The sequence below is a fragment of the Haliotis rubra genome, unplaced genomic scaffold (genome assembly GCF_003918875.1).
Source record: "Haliotis rubra isolate DU_JTF1 unplaced genomic scaffold, ASM391887v1 Scf61, whole genome shotgun sequence".
NCBI lineage: Eukaryota > Metazoa > Mollusca > Gastropoda > Lepetellida > Haliotidae > Haliotis > Haliotis rubra.
Window position 1 is genome coordinate 2,369,937 of NW_025767313.1, and position 24,710 is coordinate 2,394,646.

At 43.5% G+C, this 24,710-nt stretch overlaps 2 protein-coding genes across 3 annotated transcripts in view; one reads left to right on the top strand and one right to left on the bottom strand.

The window, feature by feature from the left end:
• Positions 1-2,868, top strand: part of LOC124255860 (mucin-5AC-like) — a 30,655-nt gene extending 27,787 nt beyond the window's left edge. The window contains exon 6 of the mRNA XM_046689804.1: positions 309-2,868. Coding sequence (XP_046545760.1) covers positions 309-2,674 — 2,366 coding nt within the window. The 3' untranslated portion in view covers positions 2,675-2,868. The remainder of the gene's footprint in view (positions 1-308) is intronic.
• Positions 2,869-5,163: 2,295 nt separating this feature from the next.
• Positions 5,164-24,682, bottom strand: LOC124255819 (lysosomal acid glucosylceramidase-like). Of its 2 annotated transcripts, none has more exons than XM_046689752.1 (10): positions 24,599-24,682; positions 22,662-22,853; positions 21,668-21,811; positions 15,632-15,765; positions 14,536-14,708; positions 14,110-14,347; positions 10,283-10,507; positions 9,587-9,750; positions 8,626-8,745; positions 5,164-7,209 (listed from the first exon to the last, which is right to left on the bottom strand). In XM_046689752.1, exons 1-10 carry the CDS (start codon positions 24,651-24,653, stop codon positions 7,104-7,106), a joined length of 1,551 nt encoding a protein of 516 aa, XP_046545708.1. In that variant the 5' UTR covers positions 24,654-24,682; the 3' UTR covers positions 5,164-7,103. The 2 variants fall into 2 exon arrangements, with proteins under 2 accessions (XP_046545708.1, XP_046545709.1); XM_046689753.1 differs by lacking the exon at positions 10,283-10,507 and adding an exon at positions 13,474-13,695.
• Positions 24,683-24,710: the final 28 nt, after the last annotated feature.

Genomic DNA, 24,710 nt, shown 5'->3' on the forward strand with positions numbered 1-24,710 from the left:
TGCTCATGCTGTTGATCACAGGATTGTCTGGTCCAGACTCAATTATTTAAAGACCGTCGCCTTATAGCTGGAATCTTGCTGAGTGCGGCGTAAAACTAAACTCACTCACTCACTCATCTCCACACATGGATATTACCATAACCTGTCTTGACACATACACGTTACCATAACCTGTCTTGACACATACACGTTACCATAACCTGTCTTGACACATACACGTTATCAAAGTATGTCTTGACACATGCAAGTTACCATAGCCCATCTCCACACGAACTACCTGCTGGTTTATATGTGTACTCATGTTTCAGGTCAGCATATGGGCATCAAGGACGGCCGCGAATGTATGGGGTGTGGCAAACAGGAGCAGTGGCACAACTGTGCTGACGTTGCTATTGGATACGACTACCCCCTGTTTGAGATGACCAAGCCTGGGATTATTCAGGAAACCGTGCCGCCACCTACAGTTGCCACCAGTACAACAGTACAACCTATTGTGCCTGGAGGTCAAGAGGTCAAAACGAATGTGGTCAAGGTCAAGGACTTTTCACGTCAATCAGGTGGGCGATTGGGGGCACCAACACCTGTAGAAATCACTGCAGCAGCTTACAACAACATGAACATAGGAATGCCCTCGAGAAAGGTGTCGAGGTTCGAGCCTGAGAAGAAACCCGCTGTTACTATCCCCCCAGACAAAGGACCGTTGATAACGTATTTGGCAGACACCCCTCCTCCGCCACAACCACTGATCATCTCATCGTCAGATCTATTCTTCAAGAAACCGGCCGAGCCAGACGTTGGCGTGAGAGAGGCACAAGTCACAGCTCAACAGGAAGATCCGAATCTTTCCAGGGGGGTCAGTTTTACTTCGTTACTGGAAAGAAATACCGATACCCAAAGCAGTGTGCCCAATGTTTTCGGACATGTCCAAGCAAATGAAGGCACCTCACAGTTCATGAAAGTCTCCCTGCAGTCTCTGACCGGAAACCCTACCAAACACGTGAACTCCTTCACGGGGAAAAGTTTTCCAAGCCGATTTGGTAGCTATCCTTACAGAATGTACAATTCCAGGGATAAAACCCCTTCCGTCCTCATATCAAGTCAGTCGAGTTCCTTAAGATTTTCCCACAAACAACCACCTCCAATATCCACTGTTTCCAGAACAAACCAAAACGGTGCAATACAAACACATGTGCCTGTCGACCTTCCGAAGCCAATAATACCTATAATAACGCGCAAAGAACAACCAAAAGTTCCTTCTACAGAAACACCAATAACAACCTACCCGACAACATCAAGTTCCAGTACAACAATGACAACAACTACTACGATTACTACAACTACAACTACTTCACCAACTACAACAACTACACCTATTTCAACAACGGTTTTGTCGACTTCAACTGGTACATTTTCGACTTCAAGAACAAAAAGAACTACCATCACCGCTACAACTACCACCGCTACAACTACCACCACTACAACTGAAATACCAACAACTGTAAGACCGACAACTGAAATACCGACAACTGAAATACCGACAACAACAACAACAACAACAGCTCAAACAACAACAACTCAAATACCAACAATAACCACTCAAATACCACCTGCAGTGCCTATTACTCAGGGATATATCATTCAAGATACGCCTCTAGTTTCCACATTCGGCCCAAACTTTGTCCCATATGTCACAAACTACTACCCGACAGAACTCTACTACATCACAAACGACATGACTCCCAACGCGCCACCTGGTGAGTATCTAGCTACAACTCCTGATCCTTCATTAACCATGAGTCTATACGCTGCTGATGTCCCCACCGAGTCGCGACCTCCACAACAAGCAGATCCAGCAGCCAGAGCTCCAGACGCCAATGCTTCGGCAACGACATCATCACCAAAAAGTATCAGTAGGTCTGGAGTAAAACCTAACAGTAACCCTAGGTTCGTGCCGTCCAACACAATAGTGGATCCTAATCAACCTTGGATGACACATCAGGACTACCTTGCTTCAATGTCATCACAAACGTCCAATGTCGCCAACACGTTCCACCCTTATCAAATAGCAGTGGTGAACGGCCAAGTCGTAGTTCCACCAGGAATGACACAAGCTCAAGCTCGAGCTCAAGCACAGACGATGTTACAATCACAAGTCCAGAAGCGGCTACAAGCACAAGCAAATGCTCAAACTCGGGCTCAAGTACAAATCCAAACGCAGTCCCATCCACAGCCCATGATGGTGAATCAGCAGAGGATGATGGCCATGCAAGCCTCTGCAATAAACGGCGGACCAGCGAATTTCAACATGATGACTCAGGGTCCAAGATCTTCAACCTTCAACACCCAATCCACGAACAGGAACTACCCTATGTGGGGTCAACAGCTGCTTCCGCGTGAACTGGAGGGTATTCCAGGACCTATGTGTGCCACGGGACAGTCCATCTGCAGAGGAAAGGGGGTATGGGCGAACATGCAGAACTTTGACCGGTACTGTGCCACGCAGTGCATGATGGGACTTTGTCCCTTTAACCTGTGCGTCTGCACATGTCCAGGCGAGGAGTTTATCAGGCAGGATTGTCGGAGCTGGATTGACACAAACCATATGAATAGATGGTGCGAACAGAATTGCTTGGGGGGATTTTGTCCAGCTGAAATCTGTTATTGTAATATCTAGCAATACAGGATGTCTTACACATCTGTCAAGATTTGTTTTATTTTTCAACCAGTTTTGTTTGTAATAATGTCTATGTAAGGGGGTGGAAATATCACATGAACGGCGTAGCAATGCTATCCACACGTACTCTGCATTATTCTATTTCTTTGATTGTGATAATCGATTGATAGCGTAAATAAACACAATATGCAGTATTTTGTATTTATTATATGTCTGTGTTCTCGTAAGTTGCCATAAGTCTATGTTTACACCATGTGTGTTTTTAGCCCATCTTTACGATTTACTACTCGTCTTGCACCAGGTCTGATGAAGTAGCCAATGAACAGTCCAAAGTGTGGTCAACGTGTACAGCGTAGTACACTAATTAAAAAGGTTGGGGATATTCAATAAAATGGGGTCACAACTATTGATCTTCTATATCTAAATAAAGAGACAAATATTTAACTAAGTGTAACATTGACCTCTGACTGAGATTTGCACTAACTTCCAATGGGGGCGTGGTGGGCGAACTGGGCGAACTGTCTAAGGCGCCAGAATAGTGATTCAGCGTGCTTAAGGTGCCGGGATCGAGCCCACCTGTGACCGGGAGTAAAAAAACACATTTTTTTTTAGTCAATTTTGTGTCCAGACTCTTTCAGTGTTGTCACAACTCCTAGTGTACAGTGCACAAACATATGCACTTAGAATAACCCACTAATGATCACATGGTGGCCACATGAATTAGTGCAACGACTATGTGTCCCTAGCTGTGAATGGGTACCTCGTACGGATGGGAAAGCCACATTGACTGCGAGAGTTGTTCATTCCATCCCATTCTTCAGGTCAGCGCCAAGGTCGTTAAGAGTGATCGGTGATCCTTGGTGGTGACGTCCAAGGATATCCCAGACTTGTTCCATGGGCATATGGCAAGGTGATCATGTTTTTCTGCTGGAGATAGGCTACTGAGTAACAATACGAACCATGTGCTCTTGCGTTGTGATTCTGAAACACAAACCAATGTCCATCCTGAATGTTGTCACGGTAGTAGTACTGACCTGTGACTCATCGGTGAATAACATGTAAAGATGATCTGCTAATGACGGTTATCCCACCTCACACTATCACCGAGCCGACCCGAAAATGCTCATTCCGTCTACACCAAACTCTTATGCGAATGTGAAAGAAGTCCAGAGTAAAGCTTGATTCATCCCAGAAAAATGACGTTTGTCCAGCACTGCCGCTCTTGCAGGTATGTGACGGTACGTAAATCGTGTGGGTCCATCTGCGTAGTTGATAACGAATCGTCTGCCCGCTCACTCTAACACCTGTAGCTTTGTGTAGGCAAGTTCATCTCCAGTCTGAGAGGTACTTTGAACATGGGTTCATAACAGTGTCGTTCTGATGAAACGATCTTGTGCGCCAGCTGTGGCCCTTGGTCGACCAGATCGACGTCTGTCATCAAGGTTATATGTCTGTCGTGTCATAATGCTCACATTTCAGCTTCCAGCGGCACGTAGCGTTTGCTGACAGACGCGTTTGAAAGAATAGAACAATTTTCAGTCTGGTTTTTTATCATGCACAGCAACACACAGACAGGTTTAACTGTAAGTTTCGATAAAGTTTACCCCGACCATGTCCAGAAGCCGATCATGAAAAACGCATGCACGAAATAGGCGTGTTTTCATGAAATTCATAACATGTTGTGAATTGAATAATCGCTTAATTATCCATATACAATCATACATGGTTCTCAAATGATATCACATATCTACATATTCGATAGTTTGCAGTAGCGCCACACACATTTGACGCTCTTAAGGACAGTTCATTAATATCTGTGGACTTCAGTCTTCCTGTTACTGCTTCACTTTATTCATTGTCTGTGTATGAATTAGATGCTGGATGAACATTTGGCGTCTACAGGATATTGACATTCTGGAAACTCGTACAAGTTAGCATGTAGTGGCCAATATTTCACGGTCTGTGATAGCAGACTGGAACAGATACCAAGAGCAAGATCAGTTCATCCGAAACCTGGCAAGCTAAACCATACGTCTCAACGCAGTTGAGGCAATACGCCATGAGCTTGACACCAATAACTCCATCGTTAACGATGTTGCCATGAAGAGATCATCCGGCACGGAGCCTTCATAGTGAAGGTTCTGCTGTTCAGGTCCGATATTGTCAGCAGACCTGGTGTTGCTAATATTACTGAGGTTGCTGTTGTCCCAGGTCATCTATGTAGGCGTACCTCTATGTAACCTGGTAACGCCACCCTCTCAAACATCAAATTGTACAGGTTAGCTACAGATCATTCCTCCATATGTTTTGTATCCTCAAGAAATGCCACTAACACACGCACACACTCACACACACACACACACACACACACACACACACACACACACACACTCTCTCTCTCTCTCTCTCTCTCTCTCTCTCTCTCTCTCTCTCTAAGTATGTTGCTGACAGCATAGATATCGACATACTAGTAATTTCAACTCAAGTAATGAGGGAAAATAACACTTAAATTTATTGATTTTAGCAAATTATGTCATCTTTGTGGAGAAACATGAATACTACAACCAGTCTCTTAGATGATCATTCTGATCATGTTTATAGAGGCAAATATGAGAGAATTTAAGAGTATGGTCAAAACTATATATCTATACAAACAAACGCCATTGCTTTGATTTCACATGGACATATGGACAATATGGATAAATACGACTGTATATCCGATGTGGTGATAAGACATACACACTTTCTGAATGACCATAATATCAATCACTGGTTTGTCGGGTCCAGACTAGGTTATCTACCGACCGCTGTGATACAGATGGAATACACCAGCATTTATCAACAAACAATCATGGCCAGTAGCTGAGTATTCACACATTAAATAAATATAACATATATATATTTCCTCGGGTTCAAACCTTTATAATAATCTCAACAGACACAACTCGGGGTTTTGGAGCATTCATAACACGATTAAGAGACACATTTATTGCACTCACTCCTTGTGGTCAGGCAATCCAGTTACTGTCAAATCTTGTTCCATACAAACTAAATAGCTGGGAAAAAAACTGAAAAGCCTGACTGCATTATTCTTATGTATTATAATGTGTAACACATCACGTAAAACTGGGTTAATTAGAAAAAAACATATTCTTGGTCCCCTGTGTCCCATACCGGATAGAGGAGGGTTGTCTTCTCAAAGCAACTGAATACAAAACATTTGCAAGTCGAAACAATACCTGTTCCTCACTGAAACTGACTCGTTTAGCCATCTTTACTTACTTGTATATGCTAGGATAGCGTGGATGTTTACCAAGGGGACAAATGAAGTGTTGAAAGTGAAACAAACTGTGCTACTGACCCCTGTGGCAATTCTTGTGAAAGATGCTTTAAGCAAACATATGTTATATATCTTATATCTGGGATTACAATTCCTCAGTAAAGTACTCAAGAGTGCTTCAGCAAGGGTAGACTTGCCAACTGTCACTTGTCAGAGGGGTTAACAAAGTATGTCAAACTTCCATTTTAGTGGAAGTCGCTGTGGCGGAGTGGGTTATATCACAGACCTCGTTTACTGGCAATTTGGAATCTGAGAGTGTCAGAATGGGACTCATCCAAAACTATGTTCTAGAATCTGTAGAAGGTGTAATCCCAAATGGAACATATATTGCATCTGACCACTTTATAAAAGACATTGTGTACTCATAGCTTTCGGATAACTTCCTAGATTCGCCACTTAACATGGGTTGGTAGAGTAACACATATAAAACGTTAGAAAATAAATCATCTTCCAGTGTCAGTGTTATATATATATACCTGTAGGAGACCTGTAACCTAGACACCAGGTCCCTGCAGACACACCAGCATGATCAGTGTCTGAAGCATGCAGGAAGGGAGACAACTATGTACATCATGTCTGATGACGTCAGACACTGTCAGGTGCAAAACCTTGAGGATGTCTAGGTAACTATGGCTGGAATGTTGCAGAAACAGGTTTTCACACATCTTACCAGTGGTAAAATACATTAGAAGAACAGTCTTGCATCAACCCACATCTATATACAGTAAAGTTAATATATCCCTGAGATCACAAAACACTTTTCAAGTACAGCCATACATTCTCATATCACATTCTCAGGGCGGTGAGGTAGCCTAGTGGTTAAAGCGTTCGCTCGTCATGCTGAAGGCCCGGGTTCCATTCCCCACATGGGTACAATGTGTGCAGCCCATTTCTGGTGTCCAACACCGTGATATTGCTGGAATACTGCTAAAAGCGGCGTAAAACCCAACTAACTCACTCACTCACAATCTCAGAACATGTATTTCTTGCCATTATTACATTACATAAATAGTTCATAATTAGAGAATGATTTTGGTACAACACACACACAATACTCTAATGCATTTATGAAACATCCCAGGACACTCCTCATTTGTTCCACCAGATGAATGTGTTTATAGACAGTGGTTCCAACTTGACATTGGCATATCCCAGGTCAGGGTCGTGTAAGGTCATTGAATACTCCCCATCAAGGCTGAAAACAACACCACATATCTGTAAGTAATGCATCATGACGCTTAGTATCATCATGTCGACTTAGTATCATCATGTCGACTTAAGTCTTATATTGTTTTAGAATTTGATCAATGAGGAAATCTGTGAAAACACCTTATGTCTGTCTGTGATGGTCATTCGTGACTTTACATAGTGTCAAGGAGTACTATGTAGTATTTGATAAGTTACACAACAGCAACAGTGAACTGCAAATTGATGCATTGCCATTTTCATCCTCACAAACTTCATTCAGGTTGTAAATAAATAAGTGGGACTGCCATTATTGTTTTGTTGCTGCAGTCAGCTATATTCCATATCTACTCGTGGTTAAAATGATTAAAGTATTTGCTTTTCACACTGACGGGTGAGTGAGGTTAGTTTTATGTCGTACTCAGCAATATTCCAGCTATTCCACCATATATGGTGGCGGTCTGTAAATAATCAAGTCTGGACTAGAAAATATAGTGATTAACAACATGAACATTGATCTATGCAACTGGGATACGATGTGTCAACCAAGTCAGCAAGCCTGACCACCCGATCCCATTAGTCCCCTTTTACGACAAGCATGGGTTACTGAAGATCAAATCTAACCCGGATCTTCACGGGTTGTCACAGTGAAGACCCAGGTTTGATTCCCCACATGGCTACAATGTGTGAAGGCCATTTCTGGTGTCCCCAACAGTCATATTGCTGGAATGTTGCTAAAAGCAATTTAAAACCATACTCAATCACTGTACCACACAAACCAATGGTCGATAACACGAGCAACAAACACAGCACCCGAGACACAATGCCACATAATATAACAGGCCACATACTGTGACCACCTGCTTCTCATGTTACAACAATCTTACAACAATCACGCGGTCCTCAGGACCTGTCCTGCTTAGGAACCCTAGCAGTGTAAGCATAAACAAAGTAGCTGTCATCCGTATCTTGCACTACAGGGGGATACAACCTTTTGAGAAAGGGGAGGTGCACAGTTCATTTTCACCCATTTTCACGAGACTTTCAATGGTCAGTTGATAAACTTTCAGGACAAAAGCTCACACACACACACACACATGCACGCATGCACACACCTGTGGATTCGCCTATGCACTATCCTTTATTTGTAATGGAAACCCATTGTTATAAGAGATGTTTAATGAGATACGGTGGTAAGGCTAGGTGACTTGATAATGCATGTCATCCAAAGTTACACACATTAATGCTCATGATATCAATCACTGGATTGTCCAGACAGATTATTTATAGGCTACCACCGTACACCCGGGATATTGCTGAATGCAGAGTTAAACAACAAAACAAAGCAGCTGAAACATAGTCTCAATGGCTACCCATAACCAAACTTGTTCCAAAATGAAACCCTGCTGTAAAGTTGTATCCTCACCTGTTGTGAATGACCAGTACCACAGAGTCATCAGGTAAAAGAAATGCCACTGTCTCAATTGTTTCCACGGCGCCACTTTCAGAGAGAGAGATCCTTTTAGCTCCTGGGACAATAAACTTGCTGCAAAGAAACATTGTTAGTTGTTAGTTGTTACACTTAGAATGTGAAACCGGAATGACTTTCACATGTCGTATAGTTTAATCCATGTTTAGCATCTTGGAGAAAATGGATGCTGACTGAAATAGATTTAGTGTCACTGGCAACTTGTAGCCATATCTCAATGGCCTGTGTATTAGTGTTGGGAATTGGTTAAAACTTCATAATTGATGATTGCTTCATTACAACCGATCAATCATCGAAAATAATTGGTTAAGCGTCAATTATGAAATTTTCCTTTTTTTTTTTTTTTTGTTAATGAAAAAAAATACATAATGAAAAAACATGTAGTTCTTTTGGGGTTTTTGGTGGCAAATTTCACATCTTGAAAGGATTACTACTTAACTAGTATGTTAGGAACATAAAGTTCCTTGAGTCTTTAAGATAAATTCAATCATGACTTGGAACAAGCTTGTAGTGGTTATGAAATGTAACTTACAAACCAACCTTGTGAAAATTATAGTTAATGCAAAAAGTGTTCCAGAATTGTTTGTGTTCGATTATGAGAAAACATGATCGATTGCTTGGTCGTTTAGTCACTAGGACCAATCTTCGATTATTTCAATTAATCAGACCACCACTACTGTGTATATTGAAACCAAACAGTCATTCAACCATGGTCACATATTGTTAAGCTGGTCTTCCTTTTAGTAAGCTCTTACTAGAAGTATTTGGTAAAACAAATGTTTGTAATAGTGAGATTCATCCAAAATGAAACCATCCCATATCACTATAACCTAAAAGAAACGTAACATGCTGAAGTAGCTATTAGCTGTTTCAAAGGAAACTTGTACGTTTACTTTACCTGAAATGGCCAAGGGCATAGAACATGGGTTGCTTATAGAATTCCTTGGCTGTAGCATTGACAATGACAGGACTGTCCACAAAGTTTTTGGCCCAGTTGGGTCCCCCCTGTGTGTCCAGTGCTATGTTCCAGTCTGTCCAGCCGGTCACCCAGTGGTTCAGATCCTAGAAGCAGCACAGTTCCAATAAACACCTGACTGATGGACTGTGATCACATCCTGACAATCTTGTAGCAACATTACACACTACTTCCAAACTTACCTCTAACTTGAAATGTTCATAAGATATTTCAAATCACTTGAGTCCACTTACAAAAAGAAGCTACCATGCATGTGAAACTGCATTCTGTGTAATATGAAAATCCAATGGTTTACAAACAGGTTCTTTAGCATAATGGTTACAAGTTGTCACTAGTCACTTACAAGTTACAGCAACATGTAACAAACACACATAACAGCTTTAGTTTCAGAAAATATTGTGTGGGCTAACTTTAACAAGACAGTTCTAGCAAATTTTCATGATGATACAATGAGGTGGAGTTGCTTAAAGGTTGTGGTTGGGAAAATGGATGGAAGAACTGTGATGGAGTATGAGAAAACCTGTATGATGGAGTGAGAGACAACCTGTATGATGGAGTGTGAGACAACCTGTATGATGGAGTGTGAGACAACCTGTATGATCGAGTGAGTGAGACAACCTGTATGATGGAGCGTGTGTACGACTGGGCTCTGCTCCAGCTGCCAAGGCTGACTTTGTCCATCTGGTAGAACATGGAGCCTTCGCACGCCTCTGTGGCCAGGAGGAACAGGTCAGGGAAGTTCTTGTGGGTGTTGTCCAGTGGGAGGGTGGGGAGGAAGGGGTCCTCATACCAGTGTACACCAACACCTGAGATGTACTTCCTGGCAGCCGGGGAGATGAACACCTGGGGAACAGGAGGATGGGAGGTGACGCAGGGACAGCCAGGGAAAATACTTAGCATGTGATAAAGTCAACTCTCTTTATCTTGCAAGCAGACATTTGAAAATAGTGAAACTCTCATAATACAGAAATACTTCTTTATTAGTCTGGATGGCCATATGATCTCAAAGTTCTTGAAATTTTATGGAGATCCTGAGATATTCAAATCTTAAGTTGGATGAAAAACATTACTGTTTACAGTGTAGCTGGAGTCATAGTGATCTTTAATATGTTCAGTCTACTACTTTGAAATATCAAGTTTCAAAATAATGAGAGTTGGCTACAATTCAGTGAAAACAGACTCCTCCTGCAGTTCAGTGAATGCAGGGCCATGTGTAGAAGGGCCTGTGATGAGTGCCTGCAGCAGGGAAGTAGTGCCTACAACTGGCAGGGAGTGCCTGCAGCAGGGAAGTAGTGCCTACAACTGGCAGGGAGGCCTGCAGCAGGGAAGTAGTGCCTACAACTGGCAGGGAGCGCCTGCAGCAGGGAAGTAGTGCCTACAACTGGCAGGGAGTGCCTGCAGCAGGGAAGTAGTGCCTACAACTGGCAGGGAGAGCCTGCAGCAGGGAAGTAGTGCCTACAACTGGCAGGGAGTGCCTGCAGCAAGGAAGTAGTGCCTACAACTGGCAGGGAGCGCCTGCATCAGGGAAGTAGTGCCTACAACTGGCAGGGAGCGCCTGCAGCAAGGAAGTAGTGCCTACAACTGGCAGGGAGAGCCTGCAGCAGGGAAGTAGTGCCTACAATTGGCAGGGAGTGCCTGCAGCTGGGAAGTAGTGCCTACAACTGGCAGGGAGTGCCTGCAGCAGGGAAGTAGTGCCTACAATTGGCAGGGAGTGCCTGCAGCAGGGAAGTAGTGCCTACAACTGGCAGGGAGTGCCTGCAGCAGGGAAGTAGTGCCTACAACTGGCAGGGAGTGCCTGCAGCAGGGAAGTAGTGCCTACAACTGGCAGGGGAGTGCCTGCAGCAGGGGAAGTAGTGCCTACAACTGGCAGGGGAGCGCCTGCAGCAGGGAAGTAGTGCCTACAACTGGCAGGGAGCGCCTGCAGCAGGAAGTAGTGCCTACAACTGGCAGGGAGTGCCTGCAGCAGGGAAGTAGTGCCTACAACTGGCAGGGAGAGCCTGCAGCAGGGAAGTAGTGCCTACAACTGGCAGGGAGTGCCTGCAGCAAGGAAGTAGTGCCTACAACTGGCAGGGGGGGCCTGCATCAGGGGAAGTAGTGCCTACAACTGGCAGGGGGCCTGCAGCAAGGAAGTAGTGCCTACAACTGGCAGGGGAGAGCCTGCAGCAGGGGAAGTAGTGCCTACAATTGGCAGGGAGTGCCTGCAGCTGGGAAGTAGTGCCTACAACTGGCAGGGAGTGCCTGCAGCAGGGAAGTAGTGCCTACAATTGGCAGGGAGTGCCTGCAGCAGGGGAAGTAGTGCCTACAACTGGCAGGGAGAGCCTGCAGCAGGGGAAGTAGTGCCTACAACTGGCAAAGAGGGCCTGCAGCAGGGAAGTAGTGCCTACAACAGGGGAGTGCCTGCAGCAGGGAAGTAGTGCCTACAATTGGCAGGGAGTGCCTGCAGCAGGGGCGTAGTGCCTACAACTGGCAGGGAGTGCCTGCAGCAGGGAAGTAGTGCCTACAATTGGCAGGAAGTAGTGCCTGGCTGGCAGGGGAGGGCCTGCAGCAGGGAAGTAGTGCCTACAACTGGCAGGAGTGCCTGCAGCAGGGGAAGTAGTGCCTACAACTGGCAGGAGAGCCTGCAGCAGGGAAGTAGTGCCTACAACTGGCGGGGAGTGCCTGCAGCAAGGAAGTAGTGCCTACAACTGGCAGGGGAGCGCCTGCAGCAGGGAAGTAGTGCCTACAACTGGCAGGGCTGGCAGGGGAGGGGCCTGCAGCAGGGAAAGTAGTGCCTACAACTGGCAGGGGAGTGCCTGCAGCAGGGAAGTAGTGCCTACAATTGGCAGGGAGTGCCTGCAGCAGGGAAGGAGTGCCTACAGCTGGCAGGAGTGCCTGCAGCTGGGAAGTAGTGCCTACAACTGGCAGAGAGTGCCTGCAGCAGGGAAGTAGTGCCTACAACTGGCAGGGGAGTGCCTGCAGCAGGGAAGTAGTGCCTACAACTGGCAGGGAGTGCCTGCAGCAGGGAAGTAGTGCCTACAATTGGCAGGGAAGTAGTGCCTACAACTGGCAGGGAGGGCCTGCAGCAGGGAAGTAGTGCCTACAACTGGCAGGGAGGGCCTGCAGCAGGGAAGTAGTGCCTACAATTGGCAGGGAGTGCCTGCAGCTGGGAAGTAGTGCCTACAACTGGCAGGGAGTGCCTGCAGCAGGGAAGTAGTGCCTACAATTGGCAGGGAGTGCCTGCAGCAGGGAAGTAGTGCCTACAACTGGCAGGGAGAGCCTGCAGCAGGGAAGTAGTGCCTACAACTGGCAGAGAGGGCCTGCAGCAGGGAAGTAGTGCCTACAACTGGCAGGGAGTGCCTGCAGCAGGGAAGTAGTGCCTACAACTGGCAGGGAGTGCCTGCAGCAGGGAAGTAGTGCAGGGGAAGTAGTGCCTACAACTGGCAGGAGGGGGCCTGCAGCAGGGAAGTAGTGCCTACAACTGGCAGGGAGTGCCTGCAGCAGGGAAGTAGTGCCTACAATTGGCAGGGAGTGTCTGCATCAGGGAAGTAGTGCCTACAAATGGCAGGGAGAGCCTGCAGCAGGGAAGTAGTGCCTACAAATGGCAGGGAGAGCCTGCAGCAGGGAAGTAGTGCCTACAACTGGCAGGGAGTGCCTGCAGCAGGGAAGTAGTGCCTACAACTGGCAGGGAGTGCCTGCAGCAGGGAAGTAGTGCCTACAACTGGCAGGGAGTACCTGCAGCAGGGAAGTAGCCTGTGCAACGGAAGGGGAGTGCCTGCAACTGTGAGGTATGGGGAGGCTGCCTGCGTTGGCTGCAAGGTTCTGTTCACCACCTGGATGATGTCATGGGTGTACTGCTGGGCCCTCTTCCAGCTGCCAAGAGAAACATTCTCATCCCAAGGCAGTTCTCCAGTACAGGCCTCAGTCCCCAAGATAAACTTATCCGGGAACATGTTGTGGGCGATATCAAGGGCATCAGAGGTGGTCACTTGGTCCAGATACCAGTGGACAGCGACCCCAGCTATGTACTGTGCAGCCGAGGAGTCGGACAACACCTGGTGGTCATAAGGGGTAATACCATCGCTGTCAGATCATGTCAGTCTCCAGCACAAGCTTTCAAACACCATTCAGCAAGGTCATTCATGTTTGTATTTTGATAGATGGAACAAATCATGGGGCATACTTTAACAACTCAAAGAGAAATTACCAAATCCATTGTCATTACATTTTTGCATTATTCTCAGTTTATACTTTCTTTCTCAAACAGACACTATCAAGTACTAATTCATGCACCTACTTTCAAGTTCAACAAAATAATATAATATGAAAATCTTCATCATCGGTACCTGCACTGGGTTTAAATTTAAAGTGTTTCTTTCTAGTTTATACATACAGACTTTGTAGAGGTAAATACACAGACATTGTAGAGGTATATACAGAACTACCCTGACAAGTCATGGGTAACTCACCTTCTCCACCCAGTAGGGCAACATGAGCCTGGTGTCATCCAATATCATCAGTTTCACGTCACGGAACCCGTTCTGATGCAGGGCAGGGCCCAGATCCTGGATGATGAAGTCTCTCTGCTGCTCGGGAGTCCAGCCCATGCACTGGAAGAAGAACTTGGTGATCTCCCCATCGGTCGGTTCATTCTGAGCTGTCAGGCCCCACAGGCTGATGTTGTGCTTTTCATACTCTTGAAGAAACCTAGAAGTTGAGTTACCATGTTTGCAGTGAAAAATGTGTTGATATTTCAAAATAATTCAAACTAGTCCATTAATCATAATTCTGCAAAATCATATTGTGCGTAATCCTATGTAATCTTATCAACAAAAGTTGCCAGAAGAATTTAATCTACAGAAAAACTGATGTCCAGTCTACAGTCAAAGACACACCTGATGAAATAGTTTGCCCATGTTTTGTAGTACGGTCCACCTGGCTGACCAATCAGTGACCCCTTCCCAGTCATGTTGTTGTTTGTCTTCATCCAGGCTGGTGCACTCCACGGACTTCCAAATATGGAAATATTTCGCTGACTTATTGCCATTGCTTTCTGTACTATAGGAATCTTAAATAAAAGGAAAGATTGATTTCATTTTTACACCATTTCTAACAACATGGCAGCAATTTAAAAAAAACAAAGTAACCAATAGAGGAACACAAACATCACAACACCTCCATCATGCTGTCTCAGACATACATCAGTGAGTGTATAAAGAATTCAGAAAGGGCTACTAAGAATGCTGCAATCTCAATGAAATTCGATCTTTTACTCTGATACAATACCCCTCTATGCTATCTGGGTGAGTGAGTAGTTTTACGCCGCCTTTAGCAATATTCCAGCAATATCATGGCGGGGAATACAAAAAATGGGCTTCACACATTGTACCTATGCGGGGAATCAAACATGGGTCATCGGCATGACGAGCCCACGCTTTAATCACCAGGCTACCACACCACCCCCTATGTGATCTGGGGAGGCCACAGCAGGTGAACATTCTAATCAGCCCCTCAGTGTTAAGATTTCTAAATTCTTGTTTACAAGTGAGCAAAGTGTAGAGATAGACATGTTATAGGGACTTTACATTCATCTTGCTATTTCTGAACACCATGGCATTTACAACAAAAAATGGGGCGGTGGGGTAGCCTAGTGGTTAAAGCGTTGGCTCGTCATGCCGAAGACCCGGGTTTGAATCCCCACATGGGCACAATGTGTGAAGCCCCTTTCTGGTGTCCCCCGCCGTGATGTTGCTGGAATATTGCTAAAAGCGGCGTAAAACCAAACTCAGTCAGTCAGTCAGTCTACAAAAAAGTGTCAACTAACAAGTATATATATATCTGTTGGTAACGTGATGTCCAAGTCAGAGTGGTAAGGAAATGAAACAGAATTTATTTAGAACTCTGCCATATAATGTACTAAAAACAACCCAGGCATTCTTCATTCTGATTTGGCAGTCGAAGTTCATTTAAGCATCTTGAGGTTGACCATACCTTGTATTTGAGATCCTCAGGGGCAAGTGAGAACTGAGTGAGGTTGAAGTCATTAGGGTGGTCATCATAGGAGTAGGTGTGTGTGGAGAAGTCGCAGCTCGCCATCGGGATACGGCCAGTAGTGTACTCAATACCTGGCAGCAAAACACTGGGTGAGATGTGTCAGCTATCATCGTGCATGGTTATAGGATGTGTCAGTTTCAAGTAGTGTTGGGAATTGGTTTAAATCTCATAATTGATGATTGGTTCATTACATCCGATCAATCATCGAAAATAATTGGTTACCATCATTTATCAAATTTGCCTCGTTATGTTTGGATATGCACAGAAAATATTAAAAAAAACATTTTGTTCTTTCTTTAAAGGATGACTAGTATGTAAGGAACATAAATAATGTCTTTAAGATAAATTCAATCATGACTTGGAACAAGCCAGTAGTGCTTATAAAAGTGATGCAGGTCACAGATGCTAATCCCTTCAGAGAAGTGCATGTGTACTAACAAACAACTGGTCATGACCCATGTGTATTGGAATAAGGGTTATAACCCATACACATTGGCAGACAAAGGGTTATAACCCATGCACATTGCCAGACAAAGGGTAATAACCCATGCACATTGCCAGACAAAGGGCCATAACCCATACATATTGGCAGACAAAGGGTAATAACCCATGCACATTGTCAGACAAAGGGTAATAACCCATACACATTGGCAGACAAAGGGTCATAACCCATGCACATTGCCAGACAAAGGGCCATAACCCATACATATTGGCAGACAAAGGGTAATAACCCATGCACATTGGCAGACAAAGGGTTATAACCCATGCACATTGGCAGACAAAGGGTCATAACCCATACACATTGGCAGACAAAGGGTAATAACCCATGCACATTGCCAGACAAAGGGTTATAACCCATACATATTGGCAGACAAAGGGTAATAACCCATGCACATTGGCAGACAAAGGGTTATAACCCATGCACATTGGCAGACAAAGGGTCATAACCCATACACATTGGCAGACAAAGGGTAATAACCCATACACATTGGACAACCCATACACACAGACAAGGGTAATAACCCATACACATTGGCAGACAAAGGGTAATAACCCATACACATTGGCAGACAAAGGGTAATAACCCATGCACATTGCCAGACAAAGGGTAATACCCCATGCACATTGCCAGACAAAGGGTAATAACCCATGCACATTGCCAGACAAAGGGTAATAACCCATACACATTGCCAGACAAAGGGTAATAACCCATGCACATTGCCAGACAAAGGGTAATAACCCATGCACATTGCCAGACAAAGGGTAATAACCCATGCACATTGCCAGACAAAGGGGTTATAACCCATGCACATTGCCAGACAAAGGGTAATAACCCATGCACATTGCCAGACAAAGGGTAATAACCCATGCACATTGCCAGACAAATAACCCATACATATTGGCAGACAAGGGTAATAACCCATGCACATTGTCAGACAAAGGGTAATAACCCATACACATTGGCAGACAAAGGGTAATAACCCATGCACATTGGCAGACAAAGGGTAATAACCCATACATATTGGCAGACAAGGGTTAACCCATGCAGACAAAGGGTCATAACCCATGCACATTGGCAGACAAAGGGTCATAACCCATACATATTGGCAGACAAAGGGTAATAACCCATGCACATTGCCAGACAAAGGGTTATAACCCATGCATATTGGCAGACACCCAAGGGTCATAACCCATACACATTGGCAGACAAAGGGTAATAACCCATGCACATTGCCAGACAAAGGGTAATAACCCATACACATTGGCAGACAAAGGGTAATAACCCATGCACATTGGCAGACAAAGGGTAATAACCCATACACATTGGCAGACAAAGGGTAATAACCCATGCACATTGCCAGACAAAGGGTAATAACCCATGCACATTGCCAGACAAAGGGTAATAACCCATGCACATTGCCAGACAAAGGGTAATAACCCATGCACATTGGGTAATAACCCATACACATTGGCAGACAAAGGGTAATAACCCATACACATTGCCAGACAAAGGGTAATAACCCATGCACATTGCCAGACAAAGGGTAATAACCCATGCACATTGCCAGACAAAGGGTAATAACCCATGCACATTGCCAGACAAAGGGTAATAACCCATGCACATTGCCAGACAAAGGGTCATAACCCATGCACATTGGCAGACAAAGGGTCATAACCCATACACATTGCACATTGCCAGACAAGGGTCATAACCCATGCATATTGGCAGAGACAAGGGTTATAACCCATGCACATTGCCAGACAAAGGGTCATAACCCCCATTGTCAGACAAGGGTCATAACCCATTATTGGCAGACAAAGGGTCATAACCCATGCACATTGCCAGACAAAGGGTATTAACCCATACAGACAGACAAGGGTCTTAATGCATGTACATTGTCAGACAAGGGTCATAACCCATGCACATTGTCAGACAAGGGTCATAACCCATGCACATTGTCAGACAAAGGGTCATAACCCATGCACATTGGCAGACAAAGGGTCATAACCCATACACATTGGCAGACAAAGGGTCATAACCCATACACATTGGCAGACAAGGGTTATAACCCATGCACATTGCCAGACAAAGGGTTATAACCCATGCACATTGGCAGACAAAGGGTCATAACCCCCATGCAGACAAATTACATTGGCAGACAAAGGGTCATAACCCATACATATTGGCAGACAAAGGGTATAACCCATAACCCATAACCCACACATTGGCAGACAAAGGGTAATAACCCATGCACATTGGCAGACAAAGGGTAATAACCCATGCACATTGGCAGACAAAGGGTTATAACCCATGCACATTGGCAGACAAAGGGTCATAACCCATACACATTGGCAGACAAAGGGTTATAACCCATGCACATTGCCAGACAAAGGGTTATAACCCATGCACATTGGCAGACAAAGGGTCATAACCCATACACATTGGCAGACAAAGGGTCATAACCCATACACATTGGCAGACAAAGGGTAATAACCCATGCACATAGCCAGACAAAGGGCAATACCCCATGCACATTGCCAGACAAAGGGTAATAACCCATACACATTGGCAGACAAAGGGTCATAACCCATACACATTGGCAGACAAAGGGTAATAACCCATGCACACATTGACAAAGGGTAATACCCATGCACAGACAAAGGGTAATAACCCATGCACATTGCCAGACAAAGGGTAATAACCCATACACATTGCCAGACAAAGGGTAATAACCCATGCACATTGCCAGACAAAGGGTAATAACCCATACACATTGCCAGACAAAGGGTAATACCCCATGCACATTGCCAGACAAAGGGTTATAACCCATGCACATTGCCAGACAAAGGGTAATAACCCATGCACATTGCCAGACAAGGGTCATAACCCATGTATTTTGGCAGACAAAGGGTAATAACCCATGTACATTGCCAGACAAAGGGTCTTAACCCATACATATTGGCAGACAAGGGTCTTAATGCATGTACATTGTCAGACAAGGGTAATAACCCATGCACATTGTCAGACAAGGGTCATAACCCATGCACATTGTCAGACAAAGGGTAAAAACCCATGCACATTGTCAGACAAAGGGTCATAACCCATGCATATTGCCAGACAAAGGGTCTTAACCCATGCACATTGTCAGTCCAAGGGTCATAACCCATCAATATTGTCAGTCCAAGCGTCATAACCCATCAATATTGGCAGTCCAAGGGTCATAACCGATCTATATTGTCAGACACCAGGGTCATAACCCATCAATATTGTCAGTCCAAGGGTCATAACCCATCAATATTGGCAGTCCAAGGGTCATAACCCATCTATATTGTCAGACACAAGGGTCATAACCCATCAATATTGGCAGTCCAAGGGTCATAACCCATCTATATTGTCAGACACAAGGGTCATAACCCATAAATATTGACAGTCCAAGGGTCATAACCCATCTATATTGTCAGACACAAGGGTCATAACCCATCAATTTTGTCAGACACAAGGGTCATAACCCATCTATATTGGCAGTCCAACGGTCATAACCCATCAATATTGTCAGACACAAGGGTCATAACCCATCTATATTGGCAGTCCAAGGGTCATAACCCATCAATATTCTCAGTCCAAGGGTCATAACACATCAATATTGCCAGACAAAGGTCCATAACCCATCTATATTGCCAGACACAAGGGTCATAACCCATCTATATTGCCAGTCCAAGGGTCATAACCCATCTATATTGGCAGTGCAAGGGTCATAACCCATCTATATTGGCAGTCCAAGGGTCATAACCCATCACTATTGTAAGTCCAAGGGTCATAACCCATCAATATTGTCAGTCCAAGGGTCATAACCCATAAAAATTGTCAGTCCAAGGGTCATAACCCATCAATATTGTCAGTCCAAGGGTCATAACCCATCAATCTTGTCAGTCCACGGGTCATAACCCATGTATATTGTCAGTCCAAGGGTCATAACCCATAAAAAATGTCAGTCCAAGGGTCATAACCCATCTACATTGGCAGTCCAAGGGTCATAACCCATCAATATTGTCAATCCAAGGGTTATAACCCATCAATATTGTCAGACACAAGGGTCATAACCCATCAATATTGTCAGTCCAAGGGTCATAACCCATCAATATTGTCAGTCCAAGGGTCATAACCCATCTATATTGGCAGTCCAAGGGTCATAACCCATCAATATTGGCAGTCCAAGGGTCATAACCCATCTACATTGGCAGTCCAAGGGTCATAACCCATCTACATTGTCAGTCCAAGGGTCATAACCCATCACTATTGTCAGTCCAAGGGTCATAACCCATCTATATTGGCAGTCCAAGGGTCATAACCCATCTACATTGACAGTCCAAGGGTCATAACCCATCAATATTGGTAGTCCAAGGGTCATAACTCATCTACATTGGCAGTCCAAGGGTCATAACCCATCTATATTGGCAGTTCAACGGTCATAACCCATCAATATTGTCAGTCCAAGGGTCATAACCCATCTATATTGTCAGACACAAGGGTCATAACCTATCAATATTGCCAGACAAAGGGTTTTAACAAATGTACATTGCCAGATATAAGGGTCATAAGGCCAAATGAAAAAAATGTTGTGGTTCTGATTACAGCTCTTTAAAATTTAGGGTAGGTAGGTCAACAATTTTTTTTCCATTATTGTTTTAGAAGTAAAGTTCAAACTAACACATTTATCAATGTGTAATCATTTTTTTAATCAAACTTGACTTTCTCTATCAGAATGACCGATGTAAGTCGGTGCCAGGAAAAAACAATGATATCTGAATGCTTATTTTATTCATACCGCTTAAGAAAAATAGGGTCAGCACCAGAATTCAAGGGTCGGTCGGGTAGTCGGAACCACAACATTTTCTTTGTAAGGCCTAACTAATGATGGCATGACACAACTGAAACATGCTACGCTGTAAAATGTGCAAAACTCCAAGGTAATTAAAACTTTCCTAGTTCATGTTAAATTAGTTACATCAAATCCCAGTTTAGAACGTTGGCCATCTGTGCCCCTCTCAGCATGATTAGGACAGACCTGACTACAAGATTAAAACATGAGTTTACTCCTGTACATAACAAAACACATTCTGTTTCTGTGTTCTGGGTAATATGAGACCATTAACACCAGATGAGGAAATATTTCCACAGATGTACATCACACATGTTTTTTCCACTTACATTGGAGGCACATGTAGTACAGTTGGCTAATGTGCTGCAAGCCCCTGTGTAGAGTTGTGCCTTTTAAGGCTGCCAGAAACCGATGATTGTGGCTTCCAAAAATGACCAAAGTTGTAAATGTTCAAGATCTCCATCACCTTTGGCTTTTGTTTCACATCAAGCTCACATACACTGGCAGCATCAAACCAAACTCTCCCACACTCACTCACTACACTTAGTGACAGATTACTACAAATAATAACAAAGCATAATTTGCCTCATACCTGTTGGAGCGAAGTAGGATGAGATGAGGTTGTCCTGAGCCTTGGGAGGCAGAGAGAGGATGTTGATACCAGCAGCATCTGTGAAGGCTCCTCCGAACCCAATCACAGTCTGGAAAGTCTCTGTGCGGTTGATTGTGTATGTATCTGCAAGAAAATAAAAGATATCTGCTTAACTCAAAAATAAAAGAAAGATAATTTTAGATTTTCACCAAAATTGCCCATGTGGGGATTAACTGACGAGCCAGCGCTTTAACCATTAGGCTACCCAATCAAAAAAGAAATAAACTATTTGAGACAATTAAAAGTATGGCAAATGGCCTGTCTTTCCCTCCTGGTTTATGTGTTTTTGTGTGCAAAACTTGTCTGCATGTATTCGATTTATTAGCTGGTTTCATTGGTCCTGCAGTTTAATGCACTAGAAGCACATATATTTCACTTTGCATTTCAGAATAAAATATTGATTTGCTTTCTCCATTTCATTTTCTTCCACATTTCATTATTTGAGGCTTTGGTAGGTCCATAAACAAGGCTCAATCCAACACATTGGTGACACTCCTTAAAAATATAAACACAAAATAACTGGTCACCCTTACAGTTTCTACAGAGGGTTGGAACACATTGGTGACACTCCTTAAAAATATAAACACAAAATAACTGGTCACCCTTACAGTTTCTACAGAGGGTTGGAACACATTGGTGACACTCCTTAAAAATATAAACACAAAATAACTGGCCACCCTTACAGTTTCTACAGAGGGTTGGAACACATTGCATTACTACTTATGTTTTATCTGTACTCCCTCTTATGGGCCTGAAGTGGCAAAGACATGTAGTCTCATAGATTGTTTGTATTTAGATTACTAGCTTCAGCTTGATCAACATCAGTATTCAATAAATTGATAGCTAAATCAACATGTTTAGTCACTCTAATGAAATATGAGGCATCACAATGAATTAAACTACTCACAATGAATTTTTCAATACAATAACTTACAAGATCCTGTTGCATTGGCTTCAAACTTGAGAACTTGCTTGTCGAGTCTGTGTTGCCTTGACGATGAAGTGTACTGTGCCAACATCCCACGGGTCAGTGGGGTATTAGCTTCCACTGTGTCACAGCTGACCTCATTACACACACATACAAATGACCCTTTCCCATAGTCCTTCTTGGTACAAGGAGTTGGAGCTGAAATAGTGGAATGGAAACAATGTTATATCTTCTTTGATGGGCATTTTTAGAAGTTGAGGTGAACAGAATAAAGACTAAAGAAGTTGTATATCCATAAAATCAACATCAGTCTTCAATGTTATAGCTTTCTGAGTGAATAAGTTGATGTGTCATGGTATATATCATGCATAACAGTCACTTAATACTGAACAATAGAAACTTTAGCATGTTCAGATCAAGGTAATAGTTTAGTTTGGTTTGGCACACTCAGCAAATATTCCAGATATATGGCAGAGGTCTGTAAATAATCGAGTCTGGACCAGACATTCTAGTGATCAACAACATGAGCATCAATCTACGCAATTGGGATAAGATGACATGTGTCAACCAAGTCAGCAAGCTGACCACCCGATATCGTTAGTCGCCTCTTACAACAAGCACAGGTTACTGTACCAATTCTAACCCAGATCTTCACGGGTCCGATCAAGGTAATAGAAAAGTACACAAACATTGAAACAAAGAATGCAGTTCTGTTACCATGGTTACTTCGTAAACTTCCCCCAAACCTACTCAATAGGACCCAATTGCAGATAGGATATAATAATAATAATGAGTGAATTTGTAACGTGCCAAACTCCATGCCAGCCGGTATGCTCATGGCGCTACAAGTAAAGTTATTTGGGTGAGAGTCTAGACAAAGTACTTCTTAAATAAAAACGTTTTGAGGAGAGTTTTGAAGGAGAGCAGGCTTTGGGCTGTTTTGAGATCTTCAGGCAGAGAATTCCATAGAACGGCTGATTGGTAGGCAAATGATCTGAATCCAAATCGTTTTAGTCTGTATCTAGGCACTGTGCACAGAATTGGGGACTGGGATCTGAGAGTTCTGGTTGGATTATACTGGCTTACAAGTTTACACAAATAGGATGGTGTGATAGCGTTAAGGCAACTGGTATGCAAGTACAAGAACTTCAAACTCAATTGAGCTGGGCAGCCAGTGTAGGGATCGTAGAAGTGGCTGTATATGTGCAAACTTTGGAGCAAGACACACATTTCGGGCTGCAGTATTTTGTACTTTTTGTAGCTTTGAAACAGATTCTTGTGACACACCACACAGTAGGCTATTGCAATAGTCCAGGCGTGAGAATATCTGTGTTCGAACTAATGCAGATATATATGGACTCCAGTCTGTTTTCAAAGGATTGAGTACTCATTCATAAAACCTATTGCCAGAGTTGCCTCCCTTCATTTGTTTAAGTCATTGCACTTGTCAGCTTGTCAATATACCCATCATTATGCAAGCATGACTTAATAAACAATAACAAACTAATGCTTATGACATGAGATTTTTCCAGTTATGAAAACAGCTGTTCCTTCTATTCCCTGTGTGTTTATTTATTTCATGAATAAATCGTTTGTAATTAAACAACAATTAATAAGTAGTAATCTTAGGCTGACTTTTAGTTAGCACTTTCCTGTTCTTTACTGATAGTTAACATTATTGTTTACTAATCTTACACTTTTTAATGTATATTCATTCCCTCTATTTCCTTTACTATTTTGGTTTGATACTGCCAACGTGTTATTTCACAAATATTTCACTTTATACTTGGAAAAACAACTCATTGCTTAATTCTGAATATGCTCGTGAATACCACTACCCCATTTCACAATTGGTTTAATCTATCGATTTAATCGAATTTGGGGATCAATTTTCTGAACACACTATATCTTTACAAGGGAGAAAAATACTGGAAAGTAATTACCCAATGACACGACACAAACTAAATGTGCTACAAAGAAAACAATCAAAATCCTCATCTTGTTTACAGTTCAGAACTCGTGACTGTCATGTGATTCTGATAGTCTTTAACGAGA

What these genes read in the sequence shown, in the direction of transcription:
- LOC124255819 (XM_046689752.1), bottom strand. Translation starts at nt 24,653, where the DNA reads ATGAGGATTTTGATTGTTTTCTTTGTAGCACATTTAGTTTGTGTCGTG. An exon ending in TGGGCAAACTATTTCATCAG is followed by an intron (nt 14,348 to 14,535) that starts GTGTGTCTTTGA and finishes CTCAACTTCTAG; the next exon opens with GTTTCTTCAAGAGTATGAAA. An exon ending in TATGCCCTTGGCCATTTCAG is followed by an intron (nt 8,746 to 9,586) that starts GTAAAGTAAACG and finishes GTTTCTTTGCAG; the next exon opens with CAAGTTTATTGTCCCAGGAG.